Raw genomic sequence first — 26,648 nt, 5'->3', positions numbered from 1 at the left:
TAGTTCAGTGTTTTGCTGCTTTTTGTTAACCGTCCACACCATTAGATGGCGCTACACAAAAATAAAACCAATGCTTCAGACTTAGATCTCGGTGATGATTCTTTCGTACTCTTATAAAATGAATGAGACAGCGTGAGGTAGGAGGCTCCTCGAAACAACCTGCATATATATAGAGAGAGAACCAGCCCACTGGACGCATATTAACAAGGAACTTGACGGAAAAACCAGAGCTACAGCAAAGATGAACACGGATGCGATTGTTATCGTTTCTGCTGCAAGGACACCTATAGGTAAATTTCATCTCATGTCTATTATCATTATATTTTCCACACGATGCAAAGCACCTCTTTGTAGCTGTAAACTGCAGGGTATCCTGTTGTAGCTTATTGACAGATTATACTAGAAAGTTTGATCTCCTCTGCCACTACCTGAATTAACAAGTTAACCAAATGATCTGCACGATGAAAGAGAGTCTCTTCGCTGTAGTTTTATATCGTCAAAATAAATGTCTTATTAGTTTATTGTAATTAGCTAATACTCTAGCTACACGACAGTCTTGTAGTCTCACTATGGTGCAGAAGAAACGTAGAGCTGCTCTGATTGGTTGCCCCGCCTTCTCCCTAGTGTTCTCGTGCTCTGATTGGTCAATTTATTGTATCGCCATGGCCAGAAGAAATTTTATGATTTTTATGATTGGTCAACGAAACCTCTTCGTGTGTGTGTGTGTGTGTGTGTGTGTGTGTGTGTGTGTGTGTGTGTGTGTGTGTGTGCTATATATATAGCATTAAATTCTATTAATTATAATTAAATGTTCAGTTAAAACAAAAGCTTTAAATATGTTTTGCCAATTTTATTCACAGGATCATTCAATGGAGTTCTTAGTAGTGTACCCCTCCATGATCTGGGGACATTAGTCATTAAAGATGTTCTGAAGAGGGCCAATGTAAATCCAGAAGAGGTCTCAGAAGTCATCATGGGTCACGTCCTCACTGCAGGTAATATTATAGCACTACATGTAGTGTACTCTAACTTGTGGATTGATAGTCCTCGCTTAGCTTCTCCTACTTTTACTTTGTCAAGGTCACGGGCAGAACCCTGCCCGGCAGGCAAGTGTTGGTGCTGGTATCCCATACTCAGTGCCTGCATGGAGCTGTCAGATGATCTGTGGATCTGGGCTGAAGTCTGTGTGTCTTGGTGCTCAGTCCATCATGACTAGAGAATCCACTATAGTAGTAGCAGGAGGGATGGAGAGCATGAGTCGGGTAGGACATCTATGACACTAATCTTAGAGTAAAAAGAAGGCACATTCGAGTAGAGTCTATGTTAGTAAAATACACGTATCTTGATCTAATGATAACCATGCAACATTTTGCGTGTCAGACTCCTCATATAGTGCAGATGAGGTCAGGTGTGAAGATGGGAGATGCTACTTTGCAGGACGCTATATTGACTGATGGACTCACAGATGCCTTTTACAATTACCACATGGGAGTCACAGGTAATTTCTTAAAACAGATCGCCTAGCTTTATTGTGCCCTTTAATAGGATAATTGATCTAGTTTTGGTTGTGTGCATGTGTTAGCGGAGAATGTATCCAAGCAGTGGGGGGTGTCCCGTGAGGCTCAGGACCAGTTTGCTGTGACATCACAGAACAGAACTGAAGCAGCTCAGAAGGCCGGCTATTTTGACCAGGAGATTGTGCCAGTTACTGTTCCCTCTAGGAAAGGCAAGAGGCTCTTTTATATTTTCAATAATAAAGTTTTTATATACACTACTGTTTAAAAGTTTCAAAATAAAAAATACAGTAAAAACTGTAATATTGTGAAATGTTATTTCAATGTAAAATAACTTTTCTATTTTAATATATTTTATTTATTCCTGTAATGGCAAAATATTTAGCAGCCATTACTCCAGTCTTCAGTGTCACATGATCCTTCAGAAATCATTCAGATATGCTGATTTGATACTCAAGAAACATTTCTTATTATTATCAATGTTGAAAACAGTTGTGCTGCTTAATATTTTTGTGGAAACTGTGATACATATTTTTCAGGATTCTTTCATGAATAGAAAGTTTAAAAAAAAAGACAAATGGAAAGCTTTTGTAACATTATAAATGTCTTTAATGTCACTTTTGATCTTACCCCAAACTTTTGAACAGTAGTGTATTTAGTTGAGGTAGCGTTGTACTGCAAAAAAAAAAAAAAAATCTTTTTGTCTTGTTTTCTAGTAAAATTGTCTTTATAATGATATTAACAATTTAAGCATAAACCTCACAAAATTTGTTATGCTTGGAACAAGAAAGTTGCCTAAGAAAGCTAAAATGAATTGAAGGTGTATTTTCTGAAATTGTCTAATATGTAGTTTCTCAAGTACATTTTTGTTTTCAGATACTTTTTCAAGTGGATTATCTTTAAGCTTGCATTTATCTCTGACTGAATATGAATTCAAATAAAACCTATGTTACCATATCAGGTCCAGTCGAGGTCAAAGTTGATGAATTTCCTCGGCATGGCAGTAATATCGATGCCATGTCCAAACTGAAGCCCTGTTTTGTGAAGGATGGTTCTGGTACAGTGACAGCTGGCAATGCTTCAGGTAAATAGAGATGTCTTTGACACTCAATTTTGACATCTTCATTGCATACAGATATTAATGTGCTTTTCTCCATTGTAATGTTTTTTGTTTAACAGGCATAAATGATGGAGCTGCAGCTACTGTTCTCATGAGCCAATCAGAGGCCCAGAGGCGGGGCTTAAAACCAATGGCACGCATCACATCCTGGGCTCAGGCAGGCATTGACCCTTCAGTTATGGGCACAGGGCCAATTCCAGCCATTAGAAAAGCTGTGAGTGTCTGTTGAGTCGTCAGAGGATTTAATTCAACCACATGAATGAAGGATGAATGCTTGTAATCAGTGCTTGGTCCTGAAACAGACACTATACTTATAGACACTCGGAGGACCAATATAATACCAGTAAAGACCCAGATTTAGAGTTTAAAATAAATCTAAATGGTTGAGCAGAATTGTCCATATATATAATAATGAGAAATAATATAATTTTATATATTATGATATGATATGATATAATTATAATTGTGTTTTATGATTTATGCTGTTATATTATTTGTTTGAGCCATGTAATGTCAGTCAGACATGGTCATAGAATCACCAAGAGTCAGATACAACTGGAATGGTCAATTAGAGAGAGAGAGAGAGAGAGAGATAATATAATGTAATGTAATGCATTATCACTTACATTTCTTACATTTAGCAGACGCTTTTATCCAAAGTGACTTACAAGAGAGGAGAGAATAATAACATTTGCTAATTCAATTAAAATGTTTCCTGCTACAGTCCTCACCAATTTATTGTTAAATGCCAATTTGTTTTGTGCTAGCAATAATACTGGTTTTTGAACTGAATTGCATCTACTTTCTAACCAGGTTGATAAAGCCGGATGGAAGCTAGATGAGGTGGACCTTTTCGAGATAAATGAAGCGTTTGCTGCTCAGTCCGTTGCAGTGGTAAAGGAGCTCGGTTTAAACCCTGACAAGGTGTGTTATTTCCTCCACTTTATTCATTATTTGCTTCATAATTCATACAGCTTTACACAATATTATATTGACACAGTTACCCAATGATTTCTCTACCACAGTAAAACAAGTGTATTATCATGTTGAATCTCTCCATTATTGCAAATATTGGAGGTCCACCACGGTGACCAGATTACTACACTAATGAACCAAATGAACTCTTTGTCTAAGTAAAAAAAATATATATATTTAAAATATATAAATATATATATATAAAACATGTATATCCACACACACATATATGCATATGTGTGTGTGGATCGCTAAGTATTAATTTTGAACCTTTACGACATGGTTTTCTAAGTATTTATTTGACATATCCATGTGTGTGTGAGAGAGATTTGTCTCTTTCCCTTCAGGTTAATGTGTGTGGAGGTGCGATCTCTCTTGGACATCCTCTTGGTATGTCTGGCTGTAGAGTGTTGGTGACCCTGCTCCATGCGCTTCAGAGGACAGGGGGACGGAAAGGGGTCGCTTCACTGTGTATAGGTGGTGGAATGGGCATTGCCATGTGTGTGGAGAGAGAATAAGGGCTGAATACTGCTGATATAGACAAATGACCACACTTTTAATCAGACCTTGAAACCAATTTCCATATTCAAAACGTTTTGTTGATGTTTACAAATCTTAACAGGCTATGGTATTAAGTCAGTACTTGTATGTACTGTAAATTACTGTAATTTACAGATGGCTACTCCTGGTTTCTGGTGTAAAATCATCTCCAATGTATCATATAGAGTGTATCTAATGTATTTTGCACTAAAACTAATGTATTTCCTTCAGTCTTTAGTGATTTATGGTACATAAAAATGACTTATTGAAGTATACCAGCTTTTAAGACATTCCTTTTTTGTGTTAACTGTCTATGGTGGCTGATTTACTCTTATAGTAGAGCTTTTATTGGTATTTAAACTGGGTCTGTCCATGTATTACACATGCATATCAATGTTTGTGTTCTTTGTGTATTAATCCATCTGTTGAATGGAATCAGTTTGTTTCTGCAAAAAGGAAATTGGAATAGGAAATTTAGAACAGGACCTGTCTACACTGTGCAATAGAAACCTGCCTTAGAGAATGTCAAACGTGCCAAAAGCAAAATTAGCCTCTATCCTGTGCTTCCAATAGGCTGCTTTTAATAATCTCTCCCAATGTTAATTTATACCTCAGGGGAAAAGCTGTTTACATATTTAGCCTGTTGTACTCTAAATCTCACCACCTAATAAAAAATGTAAAGAAGAGCTGTGTGTCCTACAGTCAATACAGATAAATTGGGCCACATTTCTGGTAAATCATCTAGAAATGTTTATGCACATTTTACAGATTGCTCTGTCATTAAGTCAGGCATTTTGCTATCATTTTATGTTCAAAATATACAGCAAAAACAACTCTTTTAGCCCCTGTATTCAGATAAAATGAGTCTGTAAATCTAAACAACAATACCATCATTGTAAACAAGAAACAGTTATTTCTAACATAAAATAATATGGTTATTAAAAAAGTCTCAGCTTGTCATTGATGATGCTATACTTTTAGATGTTCAGTTGTTTTTTAGGAACATATTAACCTTATGAATGTTGCAATTAGCAAACGGTTCTGTTCATATATTTGAAGTACTAATATGGCAGCTTTTTAAACAGTTTACATTAACTGAAAATTGAATTAGAATTGATCATTCAAACTAATCTGCCCCATGTTACCTGCCGTCACATCTTCTTATTGTGAGAGATGTAACGGCGCTGTGGACAATATTGATAAAATAACCAGTAGGAGGCGCCAAATCTCAATGACGTTCATGACAATCGCTTCATCATCGGCCTGTTGTCGAGACTCTCAGGTAAGTGTATGATGCAGATGTGATTTTTGTCATGAAGTCTAAATTCACATATCAAGCCCACATTGTTAATAAATCCACATACAGTTTCATACTACATTGTACTGAAAGCAAGGAAAAACGACACGAAATGGTAAATATAGATCAGAAGGCACTTAACAGGAGGACGCCAAATAGGCTAGTGTGCGCAGGCAGGTAATCCGATTACACTTCCGACAAACCACACGAGAGCTTGTTATGTACAGTCCACTACTGTACAATAAATGCTTCATCTCACATCCTGTTTTTACTCTCATTCACAATGCCGCTCTTTATTAATCGAGACCAGATTTTTGCTCATCAAGTCCACCTTCTAGAGCACAAATTACGGGTGAGTTTCCTCTTAAATTACCTGAATGTCATTGACGTGATTTTGCGTTTGGTTTACAGACATGTCTACTGTCGTTATGATAATTATGCTGTTATATTGCCAAGGCTCATTTTAGAAATACTTTTATCGTGTTCTTTATAGTGCATAAAGTATAAATATAATATAATATAATAACTTCAGTCACAGACCTTCATATTGTTGTTTGAAGCCACCAACAAAAAGTAGCTTGCTATTATGCATTAGACATGTACCATGATAATACCATGGTTTTCATTGAAGTACATTAGAATACCATATGAATATGATAATCATTCAGTATATAATCTCATTCTATATTCTCATACCATCAATGTACTATAGTACAGCCACCATACTTTTTTGTATTTTGTAAGTGATAGTTATATGTCTTAAAACTAGTGAGCTGCTGACCCAGGATAGACAGCATTTTGGGCCTCATAGTTCATAGGCTCATTTGAATGATGTCTTTGATGCCCAAAAGGGTCGTCTTGGTAGGCAACCCTCTAAGATTTTGAGAGACAGCCACAGGGTGTGTCAGTTAAGTTTTGTGGATGACAGTGACTGATGAATGTTGTCATTTGTTTTATTTTACTTGTATTATTTGTACTATTACATCTGTATAGTTATGCTTAAATGTAATGCTAAAACTCTCTCCCTCTTTCTCTATTTAGAGTAAAGAGGAGCGTATTTTGGAGTTGGAAACAGACAATGCTCTCCTTCATTTGAGACTCGCTGAGGTACGGATTTATGTAGCAAATATAGTGTGAAATGTATCTAACTTCCCTAATGGAGGTCGACCCTCCGCTGCAGTTGAGAGTTTGACCTGGCAGATGGTTTCACTGCAAGATAAGTGGCTTGCAGACAGACGACAGGTGCTCACCAGTCTCACCTAATTTACTCACGTGCTTAATATCTGGGTATGCAATACAGACCAGAGACAGACGTTTGGTTGGAGATCAAAAATAGAGCAAAAAGCACCGATCTTTTTTTTTTTTTTTTTTTAGATTTATGATGATAATATTATGGTAATATTTGAAGTAGCTTTGAGTACAATGTAAATAACATGGTATATAATTATGATAATCATTCCATATCATGATATAAACTACCGATCAAAAGATTGTTTTTTGAAAGATATTAATACTTTTATCCAGCAAGGATGCATTAAATTGATCAAAAGTGACAGTAATGATGTTTATTACACAATATTATTCTATTCTATTATTCTATTTTTAAAAAATGATGTTCTTTTGAACTTTCTATTCATCAAAAAATCCTACAAAAAATTAGTTTCCACAAAAAAATATTAAGCAGCACAACTGTTTTTAACACTGATAATAAGAAATGTTTCTTGAGCACGAAATCAGCATATTAGAATGATTTCTGAAGGATCATGTGACACTGAAGACTGGAGTAATGATGCTGAAAATTCATTTTTGCCACCAAAGGAATGAATTATATTTGAAAAGAGAAAAGATTTATTTTAAATTGTAATAATGTTTCATTATATTGCTGTTTTTACTGTATTTTTGATCAAATAAATACAGGCCTGGTGAGCATAAGAGACTTCTTTAAAAACATTACTCCAACTAAACTGACTCCAACTGTGCATCAAAATTCCATAGAATTACCATCTCCACAATGCTTTAAAGGTTAAAATCTATGTAAATGTATTGAACTGTTTATATGTGTTTTCCATTCATCTTTCCTAACCTTCCAGTGTTTGGGTAAACTTCGCCATGAGAGGGATGAGGAGAATCATGCCCATAGAAAGAAACATCAGCAACAGAGGAAAGTGCAGAAGTGCACAAATGCCACTCTCTCCAAACTTCTGTCTGAAGTTCAGGTGATTGCAAAAACAGTTTTGAAATGAATTCTACACTACAAATGCTTTGAAATGCAATGCTTCGCAAATCCAGCATCATCATGTGATCTGTCTTGCTCTCAGATGCTGAAACAGGACTTGAGGGATGTTTTTACCATCTATGTGGGGTTTGCTAAACAGCTGGAGGACCAAAGCAAGCAGCTGTTTGAATGTGTGGGCACTGCCAGAAATGCTATTCAGAACTTCCAATGCGATGACCTTCAGAGTGAGTGTTCTTTACTGAGATGAACTCAGATACTAATACATCAGTTCATCTGCATTATCTGTGAATATTTGTACCTCAAGATACACTTAACGGATCTCATTCATTAATTATGTACGTGCATGTAAACTGTGCGTACGGCAAGGTCATATGACGTCCTGGATTATGAACCTTATCTCTCGACCTTCATCTCCTCTTCTATTTAATCTTCTGCTCTCATTCCCTTCTTTCTTTACCATCTGTCTCTTCCTTCATCTGTCTCCATCTCTATCACAAAACCAGCCGTGTTGTGACAGTAGGTATGTGGTGCAGTGTTCAGAGATAATCCATGCATCCCCCTCCCCCAGCCTCTCCTCCAGGAAAAGCTGCTGTCAGCAGGGACAGCACGGTCATATGTCCTGTGCGTCACCTGCACACCATGGTGACAAGCCTCCCACAGGGCCTGTGGATCTTATCCCTTGTCATTTATATAGCTGTATTTGTAAAACTCCAAGCCAAACCGCTCATCACTGTGTCTCAAAGTGCAAATGAGAAATACGTTCCTGACAAAAGGCTTTTAAGCATACACTCAAAGATAACAATATAGGGTGATGTTTGTTGCCTTTTGTCCACTGTAATTAAATAAGTTTGGCTTGCGATATTGTATTGGTTAAAGGGTTAGTTCACCCAAAAATGAAAATTCTGTCATTAATTACTCATCCTCGTGCCGTTTTACACCCGTAAGACCTTCGTTGATCTTCGGAACACAAATTAAGATATTTTTGTTTAAATCCAATGGCTCCGTGAGGCCTACATACTAGGGAGCAATGACATTTCCTCTCTCAAGATCCATAAAGGTACTAAAAACATATTTAAATCAGTTCATGTGAGTACAGTGGTTCAATATTACTATTATAAAGCGACGAGAATATTTTTGGTGCGCCAAAAAAAACAAAATAACGACTTATTTAGTGATGGCCGATTTCAAAACACTGCTTCAGGAAAATTCGGAGCATAATGAATCAGCGTGTCGAATCTGCAGTTCGGAGCGCCAAAGTCACGTGATTTCAGCAATTTGACGGTTTGACACGCGATCCGAATCATGATTCGACACGCTGATTCATTACGCTCTGAATCTTCCTGAAGCAGTGTTTTGAAATCGGCCATCACTAAATAAGTCGTTATTTTGTTTTTTTTTGGCACACCAAAAATATTCTCGTCGCTTTATAATAGTAATATTGAACCACTGTACTCACATGAACTGATTTAAATATGTTTTTAGTACCTTTATGGATCTTGAGAGAGGAAATGTCATTGCTCCCTATGTAGGCCTCACGGAGCCATCGGATTTCAACAAAAATATCTCAATTTGCGTTCCGAAGATTAACGAAGGTTTTACGGGTGTGGAACGGCATGAGCGTGAGTAATAAATGACAGGATTTTCATTTTTGGGTGAACTAACCCTTTAATATCATTAGATACATATTGTTTCCAGTGGTGTGTGGTAGATTTTTTTTAGCCCAATATAAATTCATAAATTCTTGTAATTTTATTAGATCTTCCCATGGTTTACTTCACACGTGGAGCTATCAAGAATCAAAAAATACTATATATTAAAAAGTATATAAACCTAATATTTATTAAACCATTCACATTGAAGTCTCATCAAGTTTATGTTTTAAATGTTCAAAAATAACTAAAGTACAATGATACTATTGTATTAAATGTTGTTAAACTTTTAAATATAGTCTCCTTTTTTTAGTCATCAAATGGTCAAGGTGATGTAGGTTACCTTTCATTTAACCAAGCTAAGTGATTACTAGAACTGAGCTCAAGAGAGGCAAACGCACTATATTTTTGGTGTACTGTAGCTATTGTACAGTATTACTGTAGAAAAAGTTGTGATTTACACACTGTTTGATATTGAAAACAGCGGTTTGTCTTATTTCTGTGCTGTCAAGTATTTTCTCATCCAGTTTTTTTTCTTTGGCTCCAGACAGATTGTTTCCAACAACATCACTTCACTTGTTTTTATAGTTAAGTCATTATACTGTCTGACTGCAGGTTCCATGGATTAGAGGTTTCTATATGTATTCATATTTTAATGTACACAAATAGATAGTTGTGAAGTTTTTTTTTTTTTGCATTTGTTTTCTGTAGAGCTCCGGATTCAGGTGACTGCACTTGAGCACTCTTTACAGGAAGAGAAGGAGAGGTGCAGAGAGGAGCGGGTGAGGAGGAGGCTGCTTCACAACACCTTGGTTGTACGTACTTAGTTTTCTGGTTTGATTCACTGTTCTTAATGTGTTTATAGGATAACATTTTGCCATTTATTTAAAGTAAAGATGTAGGAAGTACACTGTTATGTTATTACCTTCTGTGACTTGACACATGGAATATTTCAGTAATAAATATTTCAGACCAATTTCCACCTTACTTATTCTTAAAAATGACCACACACATTTCTCTCTGTAGGAGCTGAGGGGGAATATCAGGGTTCACTGCAGGGTGCGTCCAATTCTGCACTTTGATCACATCCCAGGATCACCTACAACCAATGGGTAATGCAATCTAAATATATATTGAAAGAAAAGTGGTAGATTAATGCATATTAAATTAATAAAATGATTCATTTATAACAGTTCTATTAAATTAATAGTAAAAAATGATGCAATTTAAATAAAAAAATATTTTATACAGAAACCACAATCTTAGGGAATGCTGTATATCTTGTAGGTGTACTAAATCTCATTTAATCTCATTTTCCTTTTTAAGGTCTTCATCATGTGAAGCAGTTGTGCAGGCCATCAATGATGTGAGTAAATTGATTATATAGTGTTTATGGGATCTATAAAACTTTAATGGTCCAGCACTACACCCTACATGCTGGAATAATCATCTCTGACCACCCTTGTTTTGCAGGACTCTGTTTTTGTGAATTGCGCCAAACCCTCAAGTCCTGTAATGAGCAAAATATTTGAGTTTGAGAGGTATTTGAACACTGCATAAAATGTGAACATTTGAAACAGGGGCTTTGGTGGTCGGTGATGTAGAATGTGTCCACTTTTTGTTTGATTTGCAGAGTACATGGTCCAGAAGACAGCCAAGAGACTGTGTTTGAGGAGGTGAAACCCCTTCTAACCTCTCTACTTGATGGGTGAGCATCCTATTTAATACAAACAAGTTTAACTATTCATTTAGGGAAGATGCTGTAATCAAATGACTAAAGAAGCTTATATATAATTTTTATATACATGAAGTTAACATTTTGCATTTTACATACATTAGCGCCAGTTACTTTGTCTATTTTTGTTCCACAGTTGTGCCTCAAAATCGGTAACCTAGACAAATTTGTGACTAGAGGTTGCTGTATATTAAATGTTTGTGCGAGAACGTGCCTGGTGCTTGTGCACGTTATCGTGAATGTGGTTTGTGAGTATGACAGATTCATTTACTTATTTATAGGGATGCACGATATCGGCCACCATATCGATATCGGCTGATATGTTATTTTTTGATGTTATCGTTATCGGTTCGATAAGAAAATTTGGCCGATATATTGAAGCCAATAAATAATGGATGGATTTTCTTCAGCTGAGACACTTCAGATACGCAATATTTGCCATTATGGTTTTGAATTGCTTGAAATATGATTGAAATCACTTCAAAAAGGAAAATACAGTTAAGTGCAACATGTGCAGCGCAAGTATTTTGATTTAGATTTATCGGCCAATATATAGGTTATCAGCTTTAAAATCTAAAGAATTTTTATAATATAAGAATTATTTTTAAAATATAAAGAAAAAATTTCATAACGGTGCATCCCTACTTATTTACTAATAATCTTTTTAGACAAGCTGTCCAAGTGCTATTGCTTGCTCTGTCATTATGACATTATGACATGATTTTACAATTCTGACTGTTATTTATGCATGTAATACATTAATAAAACAATATAGTCCATCCGGATGTTATTATTAATTTATTGTTATTTATAGTATATTTTTGAATTAAAAAAAAAAATATATATATATATATATATATTACTTGCGGTGATCTGGAAAAATTTACAACACTTCGGAATAGCAGTAAATATCAAAGTAGAAATACTTCCCAGTTTTACCACATGCTTCTTTCTTCTTAAAAAAATAGGAAAAGAATAAGTGCATGTGTAAAGACAGCAGCAGATAAAATCACAGTGTTGGCAAAAATGGAGAATTTGGTAGACATTAGATTTTTTATTTATAGTGCTTTTTTAAAAAGTATATTATTCTGAAATAGCATTACAGAAACAACAACAACAATAAATAAATAAAAATAAAAGGAAACAAGAATAAAGAAAATTGTGGCTTGCAACCCAGCAAAGGGAAATAGTTGCAAGGAAAAACAACGTAAAACATTTGAGAATATGAGGCAGAAAACTCTTAAACATTTAATCAACAGAGAGCTCTAGTCACAGATTTGTTTAGGTCACCGATTTTGGCAAAACACTGCCAACAAAGTCATGCTTTGTGTAAGTATTATAACACTTAAACTATAAATCTCTCTTTCATTTCAGGTATAATGTATGTATTATGGCATATGGTCAGACGGGCAGTGGAAAGACACACACAATGATTGGCTCCCAGCCTGAGGCACCCACAGCTGCAGTGCAGGACTCTCAACAGGGCATCATTCCAAAAGCAGCCAATGAGCTATTCAAGTAACATCCTTCTCACAGCACAGTTAAAATCACTACACGTTATTACACGCAGGATACCTGACTGTCTGCCTGTATTGATATATGTCACAGGCTGATCTCTGAGAAGCCAGCGGGCAGTCATATGGTGGAGATGTCAGTGGTGGAGGTCTATAATAATGAAGTTCTGGACCTGCTGGCCAGAGATGAAGATGGGGTGACAGTTGGGGTGAAGAGAGAGGTCATCACCACCAGTACAGGCACCAGTGAGGTGCCCTGCCTAACACATGAGTGAGTCACAGCAGTGATTGTACAAAATACAATGGTCAATTCAAAGTAATAACATTTAACTAACCAAGTTATCATACGTAGTTAGGATAACAAAATAAGTTATAAACTTTTAAAGGTTTATAATAAGATTCAGTTAGTTAACACATTAGGTGTCATAACAACTACTAACAACTATTTTTTTAAAGCATTCATTGATCTAAGTTATACCTAAAGTGTAACTAATTGACCAGATTAACCACTTTTAAAAGGGAAGATAAGATGCTTTGCATATATTTTGTTGTTGATGTCAAAGCGTTTTTCCTTTTTAGACTGTGTCATGTTAGTAATACAAATAATATTGATTGACCTATGAAATCCACAGTATTTTAATAAATTTAAATATTTGATGTTTAAGAAATGTTCTCACCTTTTTTGGTCTGTGTTAATGCATGTGTTTTGCATTAGAGTGTACTCATCTGCATACGTTTTGTTTGTTCGACCTGCTTTTTCATTGTACTTTGAGCTCCGTGTGCATGTGACTGTCACAGGTCTGCATGTGTTTGTGTGTCAGGTTGGTGCGGAGCTCTGCAGAGGTGATGCAGCTGATCAATTCTGTGTTGAAACTAAGATCTCACAGTCCCACCCTGGTGCACATGGACTCCTCCAGATCTCATTTCATCGTCACTCTCACTGTCACCTCCAAAAGCCCAGATGCACTGGCTCTAGGTATGATATACAGTGTTTCTTCAAGAGTGCCAGTCCCCAACTCACATTTTTTGAAGCTGAAATGTTCCCTTAAGCCATACGCCGCTATCTGCAGCACACGCGGTCATGGCTGTTAAGTGAGACCGAGCGTATTATCTAAAGACGCACAAACAAACGGTCATTCTAACAACTCTATTTTCTCAAACACCCACTGGATTAGTTATCTACACATACACACACTCAAGCACTTTCTTGCTACTCTGAAAGTAGAGCTCAGTGCTCACTCCAAAGGTTTCTCATGGTAGCACTGAAAGACCTCATAAAGGTTGCTATAAAGTGGATTTACATGTGTAAAAAAATTTGTAGCAAAAATGAATGGGACAAATCATAACACTCAATATGACGGCTGTACATAGTCCTACTCTAAAGTTAAAAGAGCCAATCACATTTTAATAGAAACATCACTTTTTTTTAAATTCTTGAACACGCATGCATTAGTTAAACCAGATTAGCCCTAAAAATATGATTTATTTATTTATTTATTTGTAAAAATATATACCAGTGTTTTTATAGTTAACTGAAACTAAAAACATTTTTTATAAAAGATTTTAATAATATAATATAATATAATATAATGTCATAAAAAAATGTCATAATAAAAAATATTATTAAAACAGTTTCTAAGATTTTGGCCTTTGGAGGTAGACGGTAGCTAGTTTTATGACTGAAAAATAGCAATTTGGTGTCATTACCGAGATGGCTGCTGAGTGAACTGACCTGCTTAAAAGGGACTTTGTTACCATAACACTTGGAAGAAATTGTTTTATTCATACTTTATGGACTCATACAGTGTGATCTCTGTGTGTTGCAGCTCGTAGGCTGCAAAGTGCCAGAAAGGATGTCCAGCGGGTGTCTCAAAAGGAGTGGTGGAGCCCACGCTGCCGCAGGGCCGCCTCTTCGCGCTCATCTAGCCCCGCCTCCTCACCGTGTAACTCCCCCTGTCACTCACCATGCCCATCTCCCCGTCACTCACCATGCCCCTCTCCCCGACCCAGCATCACACAGGCCCCCCTCAAGACCAAGCTGCAGTTAGTGGACCTGGCTGGGAGCGAGTGTGTGGGTAAGAGGTTGCAGTGTTGTGCTCCGTTGAGTAGTGAGTAGTTACTTGTTAAGCCATTTTACAATGAAACAAAACATAACCATATTCAGACTCATTAGATAAGGTTTATGGAGTGTTAAATCGTAGGTCAAATTTTATTCAAGTGCTCCTAGTAAATGAAGATGTGAATAGTGTTTTAACACTAATGTTTATCTGTGTTTAGGGATGTCAGGTGTGACCGGTGCTGCTCTGTGGGAAAGCTCCTGTATAAACCGCAGTCTCTCGGCTTTGTCTGATGTCCTGGGAGCTCTAGCCGAACGACGACCTCACGTCCCCTACCGCAACAGCAAACTAACACATCTGCTACAGGATGCCATAGGTGAACACATTCACTTTGAAAAACAAGTAACTTGAACATGCACACTAGTCTGTAAAACAAGCAATCTAATGACCTGTTACATTATTGAGAACTTTTCTGGACATACAGGCCTGGTTTCACAGACAGGGCTTAGATTAAGCCAGGATTAAGCCTTAGTTCAATTAGGACATGTAAGTAACTTTTATGAACGTGCCTCAGAAAAAAACATTACTGGTGTGCATCTTGAGACAATTCAATGGCACTGACATATTTTAAGATATGTCAGTGCAAGTTGCTTTCAGTTAAAATGGCTCAAACATGCATTTTAGTCTGGGACTAGCCTTGTCTATGGAACAGGGGGATAATGTCATTTGTCACAGTGCAACTTACTTAATATTATAGTTATTTGCAATGTATTTTTAAACATTAGATATATTGTGTATCTTTAATAATGCAGATGAAATTTAGCTCTGTAATTAAATTAAATTAGCTATTCAATTAAATGAAAAATATTTTATGTTTTGGACACAGTGGCAACTTTTTTTTTACACATACTCTAAAGATTTTGTAGAACTTTTTCCTTGTATGTATTGTGCAAGTTTCCTTTGATTTTATTTGAGCTGCAGTTAAAACCAGTTCATCCAGTCAAGTTTGAACAACCACAATAACTGTCATAGACAGGGCCTGCCTACATTCTCCTTTCTTCTCTCCTGAACCTCGCCTGACCATCCTTTTGACCTCTCTTCTGTTTCCTTCTGGCACAGGAGGGGATGCGAAGCTTTTGATAATGCTGTGCGTATCCCCTACTCAGCGCTTCCTCACTGAATCTCTTCAGTCCCTGGGGTTTGGAGCCAGAGCCAGACAGGTCCAGAGAGAGCCACCATGCAGGAAGAACACGGCTCTGAAGATGAAGTGACCAACAAAGAGATCCATTCGATAGTTAAAAAAAAAAAAAAAAAGCTGCTTGTGTTTTTATTTGTATGCAGTTTGATTGCAGGTTTATGGTGCTCAGGTCATGTTGAAATTTGCGGTGCTTTGTATTTTTAGTTTAGGATATGTTGTACACTCTCTTTGGCTGATCATGCACTTTGGGGATATTCCTCTGAAAAATATGTTTACAGGTGTTTTGTGTTTAGTGTGAGTGGAATACTTCAGATTTAGTGCATATGCAATTATCCATTACTTTGTGCTAAAGTATTGATGTGATAATAAAAAATGTATGGCTTTGAAGTAATAGTGTTTGCAACCTGACACTAGTTGACCTTATATTTTACTGCAAGGTAACGTGATGCCTTTCCAATGTGTAACTATTTATGTATATTTAAATAAAATGCATAGTGTTAATAAAATTTAAAGTAAAACAAATCATCAACTTCTGTCATTTGCTTTTAAATATTTTGTCCGATTGTTACAAAGGGTAGGCTACTGATGTAATGTTTATTCCCCAGAGTAGTGTAGCGTTGCTGGGGCGTGACTTTCTTTATTTACATATTTGTCGCAACCAATCGGAAACTTCTCATGCGAGTGATGTAACATGAAAACACGGAAGTAGTCGTGTAAGCCTTACACAAGTTGAGGTTGTTACATATCACACGTAAGTGCGTCTTCTTTATCTAACACGCCTGTATGTGACGGACGACTGAATACAGATCTCGATATTTTCTGGGTTTTCAGTCATTTTTTGCATTTTATCGTTCCACTACGGGCAGGTGAGTTTTTATCTAAAGTATATAATATAGTAATAGGGTGACTTCAGCGCAACTGTGCAACTTTTGGGCAGTCATCTTAATGTACGTTATACATTTCTCCAGTGTTGCGAGATAAAACAACACGGAATGTTTACTGCATGTCAGATCTTGTTTAACGGGTTAAACATGTATGTAACATTTTAACTATTTTCTAGAATAACTTATAAATTCTTGTTTGCTCTATCATGTTAATATGGGCAGCGTAGTATAAAACTCTCTTAACGGTCACACGCACTGGACATGAAATTCCCACTCAGTATTGTTGGATGAAAAAGAAATATCTCCTATTATTTCCACACGTCGTAAATTGTTTGCAACTATTAATCCATTTTTAATTTTGTACAGTATTACAGTTTAAAGTCAAGATGCTTAAATCCATCGGTCAAATTTTGTTTTCCTCTGGACTCCAGCACCCAAAGTTCACTGCTCAACAGAGCAAGGTTAGTACATTACTCAAATGTGCATGTTATTTAGCCAGAAACCGTCCAGGCTTAACTTTATAACAGATTTGTTAATATTTACTTATTGCTTATTTGCAGAGATAAGGCATGCATTTTTTTTTTTTCGATGTAGTCTGCCCATGTTTAAATTGAAGCAGTCCTTCTTTATTGTTGTAATATTACCAGTCATATCTGATGAAGTGATGTTTTTCAGGGTGAAGACTATGAGATCCGTACTTACCACACAACAAACTGGGTGAGCACATCTGTTACTGGCATGGAGCAGGACCCGGCCTTTAACACAGGCTTCAGAAGACTCTTCAAATACATTCAGGGCAATAATGACACAAGTAAGTCTTCATGTACCTGTAGATGACAAGAAGCTCATATTTTCATGTAGTAGACACTCAGGATTAGATGCATTTAGCCAGTATTTCCTTATGTCAGCCCTGTGCTTGTGACATACATAAAGCCAGAAGTTTTATGTTGAATTGAAGGTTTCCTGTGACTGCAATAAATCCCAAGATGCCTTTATAATAATAAAAAGCATGTGCCAAGTTGTTCCCACAGATTAAATTGTGTTAATGATTCACCAGGTGACACTTTACCTGCAAAGTAGCTTTGGCACATTATGATCAGTGATTGTTCTGCACCTTTTAATTAAAGAAAGACCTTTGATTTCAGCTTTATCTGAGAACTTGTCCTGTACCGTCATGTGTTAGAGTGTAAGGTGGAGATGACCTCACCAGTGAGCTGTATGATTGAGCCTGGTGCTGGACCTGCTTGTGAAAGCACCTTCACTATCTCCTTCTTCATCCCTGAGGAACATCAGGCTGACCCACCTAAACCCACCGACGCAGATATTTTCATAGAGAACCGAAAAGAGTTAACAGTGTTTGTGAGGTATATGTTTGTGTATTTAAAATTGGAGATTAAGTTTAGCTACACTACCGTTCAAAAGTTTAGGGTCAGTATGTTTGGTTTTTTAAAGTAATTATACTATTTAGCAAGAATGCATTAAATTGATCAAAAGTGTCAGTAAGAACATTTATAATGTTACAAACAAAGATGTTCTTTTGAACTTTCTCTGCATCAAAGAATCCTGAAAAAAAAAAAAAAGTATCATGATTTCCAAAAAATATTAAGCAACACAACTGTTTTCAGCATTGATGATAGTAAGAAATGTTTCTTGAGTGCCAAATCAGCATATTAGAATGATTTCTAAAGGATCATGTGACACTGAAGACCAGAGTAATGATGCTGAAAATTCAGTTTTGCCATCACAGGAATAAATTACATTTTAAAATATAATAAATAGAAACTTTTATTTTAAATTATAATAATGATAATTCAGAATATTACTGTTTTATTGTATTTTTTTTGACCTTATAAATGGCATAAGACTTCTTTCAGAAGCATTTAAAAAATCTTGCCTACCCCAAACTGTGGACCGGTAGTTTGTTGCCAGGTCAAACTGTTCTTTAAAAATGATTTTGTTGCCATAGCTTCACTTTTGCTTGGCCTTGTTTTGCAGGACGTTTGGAGGCTTTGCTAACAGTGAGAGCAGCCGTGAGGAGCTTCTGAAACTGATGGAGAGCCTCAAGAGGGATGGGATGAAATTCAAAGAGGCTCCATTCTACAGAGCGGGATATGACAGCCCCTTCAAACTGACCAACCGCAGGAATGAGGTGTGGCTGATCAAAGATGAGGAAGAAAAAGCCTAAGGATCAAATGGGCAAGCCTTGTGAATGAAGAGGAGGTCAATTTGTTTGTTTGAAAAGTATGTTGAAGTAATATTAAATATTTTCATAATATAAGTAATAAAATAATTTTCATTAACTGTTTTTGTCACTAATAATGTATCAAAGCACTTGTGTAAAGGTGCAAGTACTGCATGACCTGACTGAATCAATAACTATTTTATTGTTGTGAAATATAACTACATAAACTCATCTGTATTTTGATCTGTTTATATTGCACTAAATCTTGAATCTAAAGATTTAAGGGAAAAATAACTATTCAATTGACACTAGTTTTTCTTTATTTTATCTTTCTGGTCTTAAAATAACTGGTACACATTGTAACCTTTGGCCCTCTAGTGGTTCAAAATAAAACGGCACAAATCTTGCGCAAGAACATTGTTTTGGTTGTGATTTGGCGCTGCGTGTATGAATAGTTAAACCAAAATATAGGGACTATATTGAAAGATCTTGAGTTTTCGCTGAAGGGCGTGTCCGTGGCGGCCTGACAAAGTTCGATGGGGGCGTAAATCGTGGGGGGGTCGGGACTCGGTTTTGAGTCACCTCTCCCTTGCCTCACAGTGGTTTGGTCCACCGCGCACGTCACACTTGTGTGTGTACAAGTCCGGCGGCGCCGGCGGGAGAGAACAGGGGCCCGTTTCAGAAAGGAGGTTAAGTGAAAACTCTGAGTATGTTAACCCTGAAATGAGGGAAACTCTGGGTTTTCTGTTTCAGAAAGGGAGGTATGTCAAACCCAAGAAAACAGGGTAAGTAAAGCCCGTTTCTAAAAGGGAGGTAACTCTTACTCCGAGTCAGTTACCATGGTAACTTACTCTGTGAACCTAACCTGGTCGGGAGCAGGTTTTCTTCGGTAAACCAAGAGTTTTCTTAGGTCTCCTCCCCCTTTTTAAAGTGCAAGTGATGTTTAAATAGTTCATTCATTCATTCACGCTGCAAAAATGCTTCATTAACTGTTTTTGTCCTATTTCAAGTACAAATATCTAAAAATTCTTAAATCAAGATGGATTTTCTATATAAGGAAATGATATAAGATATTTAGTCTTGTTTTCTGGGGGGATCTAAATTAAGTGCATTTTACTTAAAATGATCAATATCTGCCAGTGTGGTAATAAAAATAATCTTAATGCAAACGGAAAACAAGATTAGCGCGGTAGTAGCGCGTTGGACGCTGAGAACTAAATTGCGACGTAATTGACTGGGTTCGAATCTGCCAAGCTCTCTATTCTCCCCTCTCCCATCACATCAAAAAGGCATTTATTTTCAATAAAAATGAAGAAAATGTTCTGAAAGTGGAAGTAAATTGCCTAACGAGTGTTTAATAATGATAAAATAATTTACACTGTGTTATTATTGCATCCTGTTAATTTACAACAATACTGAGGTGCAAATAGTATGTATCTGCCAGTATAAAAAATAAATAGCATCTAATTACTATTTACACTTATTGCAAATAACTGCTACTTTTAGCCTACATGGTAAATAGAACATAATTTGCAAAAAAATAAAAAAAGCACTTAAATTATTATTTTATTTCTTCCCTTTTTGCATGTGGGGAAACCATGAAAATGAATATTAGTTCAATAACTTACCGTTCTGCCAGTTTTCACCTTTGATATTATAACAGTGATAAGAATTAAACTTGCATTGACTCAGAAGTATGCGGATGTCATTTTGTCACGTGGTGAATCGTAATATCAGAGCTCCATTGATGATGGCTTTTCATAGTCGTGGTCACGCTTAACTCAGAGTCAACCTACTCAGAGTCGATTGAACTAACTCAGTTCAGCTATTCTGAAACAGAAAACTCAGAGTTTCCCATTTCAGAGTAAGTCAACTCAGAGTTCAAGTTTTAACTCAGAGTTGGTTGAATCTCCTTATTGAAACGGGCCCCAGTTCTTCAGACAGTAATTGAGAGGAGTTCCAGTAAGTAGGCTGTCAAAGCTATTTTATTCAAAAACATCGGGTGAAGTGATTATTTTCTCTTTAATACAGACGATGCAGAGTAATTAGTCATTAAAAAAAAAAAAAAAAAATTGATGATAACTGATGATTTTTCCGTGAGTCCGCTATGTTAGCGATTATAATGTTACCTAGCTTGTTTACGATAGCTTGTTGGATACTAAGTCACCCACACCAACAACAACTAACATTGTGATAAGCATAAGTGTGAACTGTTATAAGGCTAATAGATTTACTGTTGTGTGTTGGGTTTTGCTCAATGTGTATTCATCGTATTTTGGTGACTTGGTTGTAAACAACTTTAAAAATATTCCAATAAATAAATGGTTTTGAAGAAGAACATTTTGGTCAATTTAGTCAGTTTTTTCATTGAACCAAAGAGAAACATTGAGCATAATGGCACAGTCTCCATGCTACACTAATAGTAGTAAAGTTTTCTTCTGTGTAACGTTACATATATCCTTTATAAGTAAAAGTTTGGCTGTATTATGTCCCCTTCAAAAATTGCTCTTGAGAAATTTTGTTTATTGTCCCCCCCCAACTGTCAGATGAAATTTACACCCCTGGGTGTAACACTTTAGTTTAGGGTCCAATTCTCACTATTAACTAGCTGCTTATTAGCATGCATATTACTAGGATATTGGCTGTTTATTAGTAATTATAAAGCACATATTAATGCCTGCATGACCATATTCTACATCCCAATCAGATTCGAGAACCAGAACGAACTGTTGTATAACTATTAATAAGCAGTAATTAGGAGTTTATGAGGCACAGTTTATAGTTAATAGTGAGAATTAGACCCTAATCTAAAGTGTGGCCAAATACTTTTGCACTTCATCTGACAAAGGACATAACCTCAGGTGCTAGCTAAAGAAATCCCTACAAGGCCAAACTCACACTCTCTGCACCGTCATCAGGTTTTTTTTTTTTTTTTTGAGGGAACGGTTGCCTGAATATCGTGTTCACACGCTCAGCACAAAAGACAATGTGCATGTGGAGAAACAGGGAGCTTATTTCTATCTCTCTGTTGTAGCCAAATCATAAACAATGATTCCTGATCTCTTTCGTGATATAACCTACAAATATCATTTTGCATACGATGTTTGGTCCAGGTCACAGTATCGAGCTTTAAACGATGGTCAGTAAGACGGAAGTAGGGGTTGATGGCCCTGCAAAGCCATTGGAGTTGATGTACGGCTGTGGGTGTCATGGTGACGGTGCTAATGAGATTGTGGTTTGGGCTGCCGGCTGACAGGTGGCAGTGAATCAAAGACAGAGACAAGACAGATGGGCAATTTTTAAATATCACCATGTTTTATTACAGAGACATACTCCAGAGGGTTAGCAGCTTGCTTCCTCTTTGCCATCGTTATTTATTCTGCTTTTATTTTCTGATCTGCTTTTCCATCAGTTCGATGGGTGAAGGAACTAGGTAGAAGTTCTGTGACTGGTGAATCTGAACTTAATGACTCTGGCCACATGTCTGTAAGGATGTCCCCTCTAATCACACTTCACTCACTTCCCTCCCAAAAGCCCACCTCCAGCTACAGTATATCAAACCACATTCTGGCTATTCTAAAATAAATACTCTACAAAAGGAAGCCACTCCTAGCAAAGGTTTCTAAAATGTACAAATTCTTTGAAAATAAGTTCAGTTGTTACATAACATTTCTTTAGTTATATACATAAAAAACATTATAAAACTGCACAAGAAAAAAGAAAAAATGCTTGACAGGTAAACAGGAGGGTTAATAATTAAGCAGTCACGTTCACTAGATGTTAACAGAACTCAGTCTGACAAATGCCCTCACATTTCAGCTAGTTAGAGTGTCCTGTTCGGCTCTTTGGTAACCAAAACAATTACAAGTAAAACCGGTCATTTGTTTCAAGTAAGATGTCAGAACTCTTTAAAATAACCAACACAGACACAATGCTTTTTAAATGACAAATAAAAGGAGACGATGAACACAGTGCAAACCTACTCACCAAAAACCAAATAAACTTTTTTTTTTTTTTGTTTCCACAAACAAGCCGTCGTTACTCCAATCTCTCGGCCCACAATTCCTTTTCTATTCCAGACACTTCCAATGGTCCAAACCGTAAGAAAAGATAAGTCTCTTGTAGAAATTGGTCTGTGTGCTCTTCATCTTGTGTACTAAAGCTGTCTGACTGAAAGGCGCTGACAGAGCTGTCTCTGAGAAGTTTGTGATGTGACGCACCTCTTTGGACCCACAGCGCTGACACAATATCCATCAACTTGAACTACTACAGCCAAAACAAGCAGTCACATAGTAATTCCTTCAATACAACTTTCGTTAACAGCTTCACCAAAAAAAAACCCCACACAAATCTGACTGTTAATGCTGAAGAGTGGAAATAAAAGGCTGAACAAAATAACAGAAGTAACTGCTAGGCTTTGAAAAGATGAGTCTAGTATTGCCACTGAAAGCAGGGTTCCCTCCGAAATGAAGGTCAAATTTGATTAGATAGGTTACTTTATTTCTGAAGAGCTATAGGTATAGCAGTACACTGCCTACTGCTTGAGCTGACCGCTTGATCTACCTTAGATCTGCATGTCTGCCCACACTACAACATCAGGCAGCGCTGCCTGAATTTGCGGGCGGCAAGACCTCTTAGAGTTTAACTCCTGGTCTGCCCTCAGTCATTCTCTGGTGCCGAGAAGACATTCTGCCTTTGCCAAGGAGCTGTTTCTCATCCTAACTGCTGCTCTGTTCACATAAAGTGCTGTTAGAGTCCTGAGAGTTGGGAAGGGGCATGTTTGATGGAGAAACAGGGCATGGGTCTTCACAGTCAGTGAGTTCTCCATCCCTCTCGCAAATAACTGTCATGGGGCTACTGAGGATCCGGCTGCGGGCGTTGTACTTGCTGCTGGCGGCAGAGGGCGGTGTGCGGGATCGGCCGTACTTCGGCCCGATTAATGATGGGGACGTTGAGAACATTCCCTCGTTGCGTGCCCAGTCCTCGGATGCCCGTTTGTTCCGGCCTGGAGAAGAGCAGGGGCTCTCGCCCGTCGGAGATGCTGGATCGAACGAGGAGTCGAGAGAGCGAGTCCTCTGAAAGCGCGGGTCGGTGCTGCGCAACATTTCGGCGGCAGACATACGGAAGCTGGTCTCGGAGCGACTGCCTTTCTTCAGCAGGAGGGCCTTGAAGGTGTCACTGCTGGTCGGGGATTTGCGTAGGCTGCGCTGTATGGAGCCCGTTTGCCGTGGCAAGGAGGAGGTCAAGGCGGGGGCCATTCCTGTGGGGGTGACCGGTGGGGAAAGAGGACCTCGTGAACGGTCCTCTTCAGATTCCTTGCGCCCCAGGACCTTCCGCTTTGACCTGGAGATAAAAGTAAAATAATGTCAAATAAATTGTTTGTAAAAAATTGTACATCCTTAAACCAAAGGTAAAAAACAAAACAAAAAACATTTAAATATCAGCTCAAGCTTATATTAGTTAGCAGTACGCTGCAGAGAATCAGTTCATCAACAAAAATAAAATTTGTGTTTGACTTAAACTATTATTTAGAGAATAATGACAGAGCTGCCAATTTATTGCCGGCACAAATGTTTAACTAAAATGCTTCAATTCACTTAACAACTAATCTAACTACTTCTGAAGCAGAACATCTTGAATTAGATTCAAGTCAATTTTAGTGATTAATTTTTTGAGTCTTGATGAGCCTATCCCCTTCATTGATTTCTGTCCCACTTTCTCATTAAACTCCACTAGCCCCCAGCAAACCAAAACTTCACTGCAAAATTGGAAAAGCAGGAATATCTTAATACAGGATATAAATAGCAGGAGTGTGGGGGAAGGGTGTGGTTTGTTTAATACAAATTCAGTCTTTTAAAAGCCAAACCAAAGAGGAATACTGCAAGCATTGCAACTTTATGGAAGTGCAGACATAATGGAAGCCTAATCAACAAAGCAAACTGGGCAAAATGCCCAGCATCATTTTAACCCAGTGGGCTGTTCACTCACCCCACCAGTAGGGGGACCTTGGGTCAATGAAAGCTAGCATTTGTGCCCAGGATCAAATCAAATTCATTAGCATGGCATAAATGCTGCAGATTAGGGAGCGTGGGATTATCTGCGGGATGGAGCAGAAATTCATCCCACGTCTGAGATGCGCTGGGAGATTATAGAGCTAATCCCACCCTAGCATCGCCACGGGAGGAATATGCCAACAGCTAATTACTTGCCAGACCGCACCTCGTATGTTGGGGGGTGTTCGTGTTCAACTGGTCCAGGCTGAACGAAAGAGAAGGAAAAGGAGGATGGGAGAGATCAGGAAAGACCAAGGAGGAAGAAAATGACAGATATGACAGAGTGTGGGAAAATGACAAAGGATGTGGAAGCAAGAATTGAAGTGTCATAGATAAAATATCTAAAATATATTGAAAAACCGCATTTAAATATTAAAAAAAACCTCTTTAAAAAATCTAAAAATAATAAAATGTTATATTTCAAATTTAAGATTTTATTTTTAAGATTAAAATTAAAAATTAGGATTAATTCTATGCTTTATTTCTAAGGTTCATGCATAAAACAATTTGCATAGGTAAAATAATACACTTATTTTAAGATAGAACAGTTTGGGGAGGGCCTTTTTTTTCCTCCAGCATGACTCGTGTCACAGAGCAAGGTTCATGAAGAAATGATTAACCGAGTCTGGTGTGGACCTGAACCACGCGGAACATCTTTGGGATGAATTGGAACACAGACTGTGAGCCAGACCCAATCACCCAACCAGGCAAGTTCTTCCAGTTCAGACTCCGTAAACTACTTCATTATGGACTTTGCTTTGTGTGCAAGAGACTGTCATTCTGGAACGGAAAAAGACCCTCCCAAAACTGTTGCAACAAAATAGTGTCGTGTGCTGTAACATTGGATTGTGCAATATGCAAACCCTTTAATCAGGAGGAGGCTTTCCACGTACTGTTGATCATTTTGTTCTATAATATGCAATTTTGTTTTTCAAGTAAATGAATCTAGTTTTAAGCATGTTTATATATTTTAACCAGAAAACAACAAAATACTGATTAAATACTGATTTTTGCAGTGAAGTCCTTCAAAACACAGTAGGTCAAATTTGAGACAAATGCTGTATACACTGTGGTTGCAATCTAGCTTTCACCTCAGCTTTTTTTATTTGATTCATCTAAAGCTCAGTGCTTTAAGAGTGGCACCGGGCAAACTGCAGGATTTACTGAGCACATATAGCATCTGGTGCACTGTCACACTACATCTAAACTGGTCTTCCATTTCAAGGATATCTTTTGCTCTAATATATGTGTGAGATTGCAGCGGACCAGAGCATAAGGAAGAGCAAAGCTGCGCACACACACACTCTGTAGCAGAGGAAACCAAATCCTCTCGAATGAAATTGTGTGACGTGCTAAAGAACTTCAAAAACCTGCCCATTACACGTGACTATGGAAGAGCCTGCATACATAATACGGCTGTGTGAACAAAGACACAACAACATAATGAATTTTAAATAATTCCCCATATGGTATGCAACAGAGGTGCATTTTCACGTGAAGAACCGCAGTAAGGCTTTAAGTGTTTTATGACTGAATTAGAAGAGAGTGCATGTTTTTTTACACAACCAAACTGTACATGAGCATCTAGTGGAGTAATGCATCAGTCTGGGGCATTTCTCAATCTGACACACATAGACCACAGAAGCCCTACTCTTTACAGGCTGCTTTCCTTCCGCACTCTATCTTTGATGAAT

At 37.3% G+C, this 26,648-nt stretch overlaps 4 protein-coding genes across 13 annotated transcripts in view; 3 read left to right on the top strand and 1 right to left on the bottom strand.

The window, feature by feature from the left end:
* Positions 1-80: 80 nt before the first annotated feature.
* Positions 81-4,835, top strand: acat2 (acetyl-CoA acetyltransferase 2). The gene is made up of 9 exons (XM_051874173.1): positions 81-290; positions 861-995; positions 1,081-1,262; positions 1,381-1,498; positions 1,583-1,726; positions 2,476-2,598; positions 2,694-2,848; positions 3,448-3,558; positions 3,957-4,835. The coding sequence occupies exons 1-9, from the start codon at positions 242-244 to the stop codon at positions 4,125-4,127; spliced, it is 1,188 nt and encodes a 395-aa protein (XP_051730133.1). The 5' UTR covers positions 81-241; the 3' UTR covers positions 4,128-4,835.
* A 538-nt stretch (positions 4,836-5,373) lies between these two features.
* Positions 5,374-16,357, top strand: kif25 (kinesin family member 25). Of its 2 annotated transcripts, XM_051875155.1 has the most exons (16): positions 5,374-5,431; positions 5,757-5,798; positions 6,488-6,553; positions 7,537-7,662; positions 7,765-7,906; positions 10,043-10,146; positions 10,358-10,443; positions 10,658-10,697; positions 10,805-10,872; positions 10,965-11,039; positions 12,441-12,584; positions 12,675-12,851; positions 13,402-13,556; positions 14,407-14,655; positions 14,858-15,013; positions 15,757-16,357. In XM_051875155.1, exons 1-16 carry the CDS (start codon positions 5,381-5,383, stop codon positions 15,906-15,908), a joined length of 1,833 nt encoding a protein of 610 aa, XP_051731115.1. In that variant the 5' UTR covers positions 5,374-5,380; the 3' UTR covers positions 15,909-16,357. The 2 variants fall into 2 exon arrangements, with proteins under 2 accessions (XP_051731115.1, XP_051731116.1); XM_051875156.1 differs by lacking the exon at positions 5,374-5,431 and having other exon boundaries at positions 5,446-5,798.
* Positions 16,358-16,552: 195 nt separating this feature from the next.
* hebp2 (heme binding protein 2) lies at positions 16,553-21,239 on the top strand. 2 transcript variants are annotated; one of them, XM_051876369.1, is made up of 5 exons: positions 16,553-16,586; positions 17,086-17,180; positions 17,395-17,530; positions 17,903-18,083; positions 18,715-21,239. In XM_051876369.1, exons 2-5 carry the CDS (start codon positions 17,106-17,108, stop codon positions 18,902-18,904), a joined length of 582 nt encoding a protein of 193 aa, XP_051732329.1. In that variant the 5' UTR covers positions 16,553-16,586; positions 17,086-17,105; the 3' UTR covers positions 18,905-21,239. The 2 variants fall into 2 exon arrangements, with proteins under 2 accessions (XP_051732329.1, XP_051732328.1); XM_051876368.1 differs by having other exon boundaries at positions 16,553-16,701.
* A 955-nt stretch (positions 21,240-22,194) lies between these two features.
* The window catches only part of nhsl1b (NHS-like 1b), a 105,251-nt gene continuing 100,797 nt past the window's right edge, over positions 22,195-26,648 (bottom strand). For all 8 annotated transcript variants that reach the window (XM_051876347.1, XM_051876348.1, XM_051876352.1 and 5 more), the window contains one exon: positions 22,195-24,244. In XM_051876347.1, coding sequence (XP_051732307.1) covers positions 23,620-24,244 — 625 coding nt within the window. In that variant the 3' untranslated portion in view covers positions 22,195-23,619. The remainder of the gene's footprint in view (positions 24,245-26,648) is intronic.

This window comes from Ctenopharyngodon idella, chromosome 20, assembly GCF_019924925.1.
Source record: "Ctenopharyngodon idella isolate HZGC_01 chromosome 20, HZGC01, whole genome shotgun sequence".
In the NCBI taxonomy this organism is placed as follows: domain Eukaryota; kingdom Metazoa; phylum Chordata; class Actinopteri; order Cypriniformes; family Xenocyprididae; genus Ctenopharyngodon; species Ctenopharyngodon idella.
Note: the sequence above shows the minus strand (reverse complement) of the source record. Positions and strands in the feature narration are given on the sequence as shown.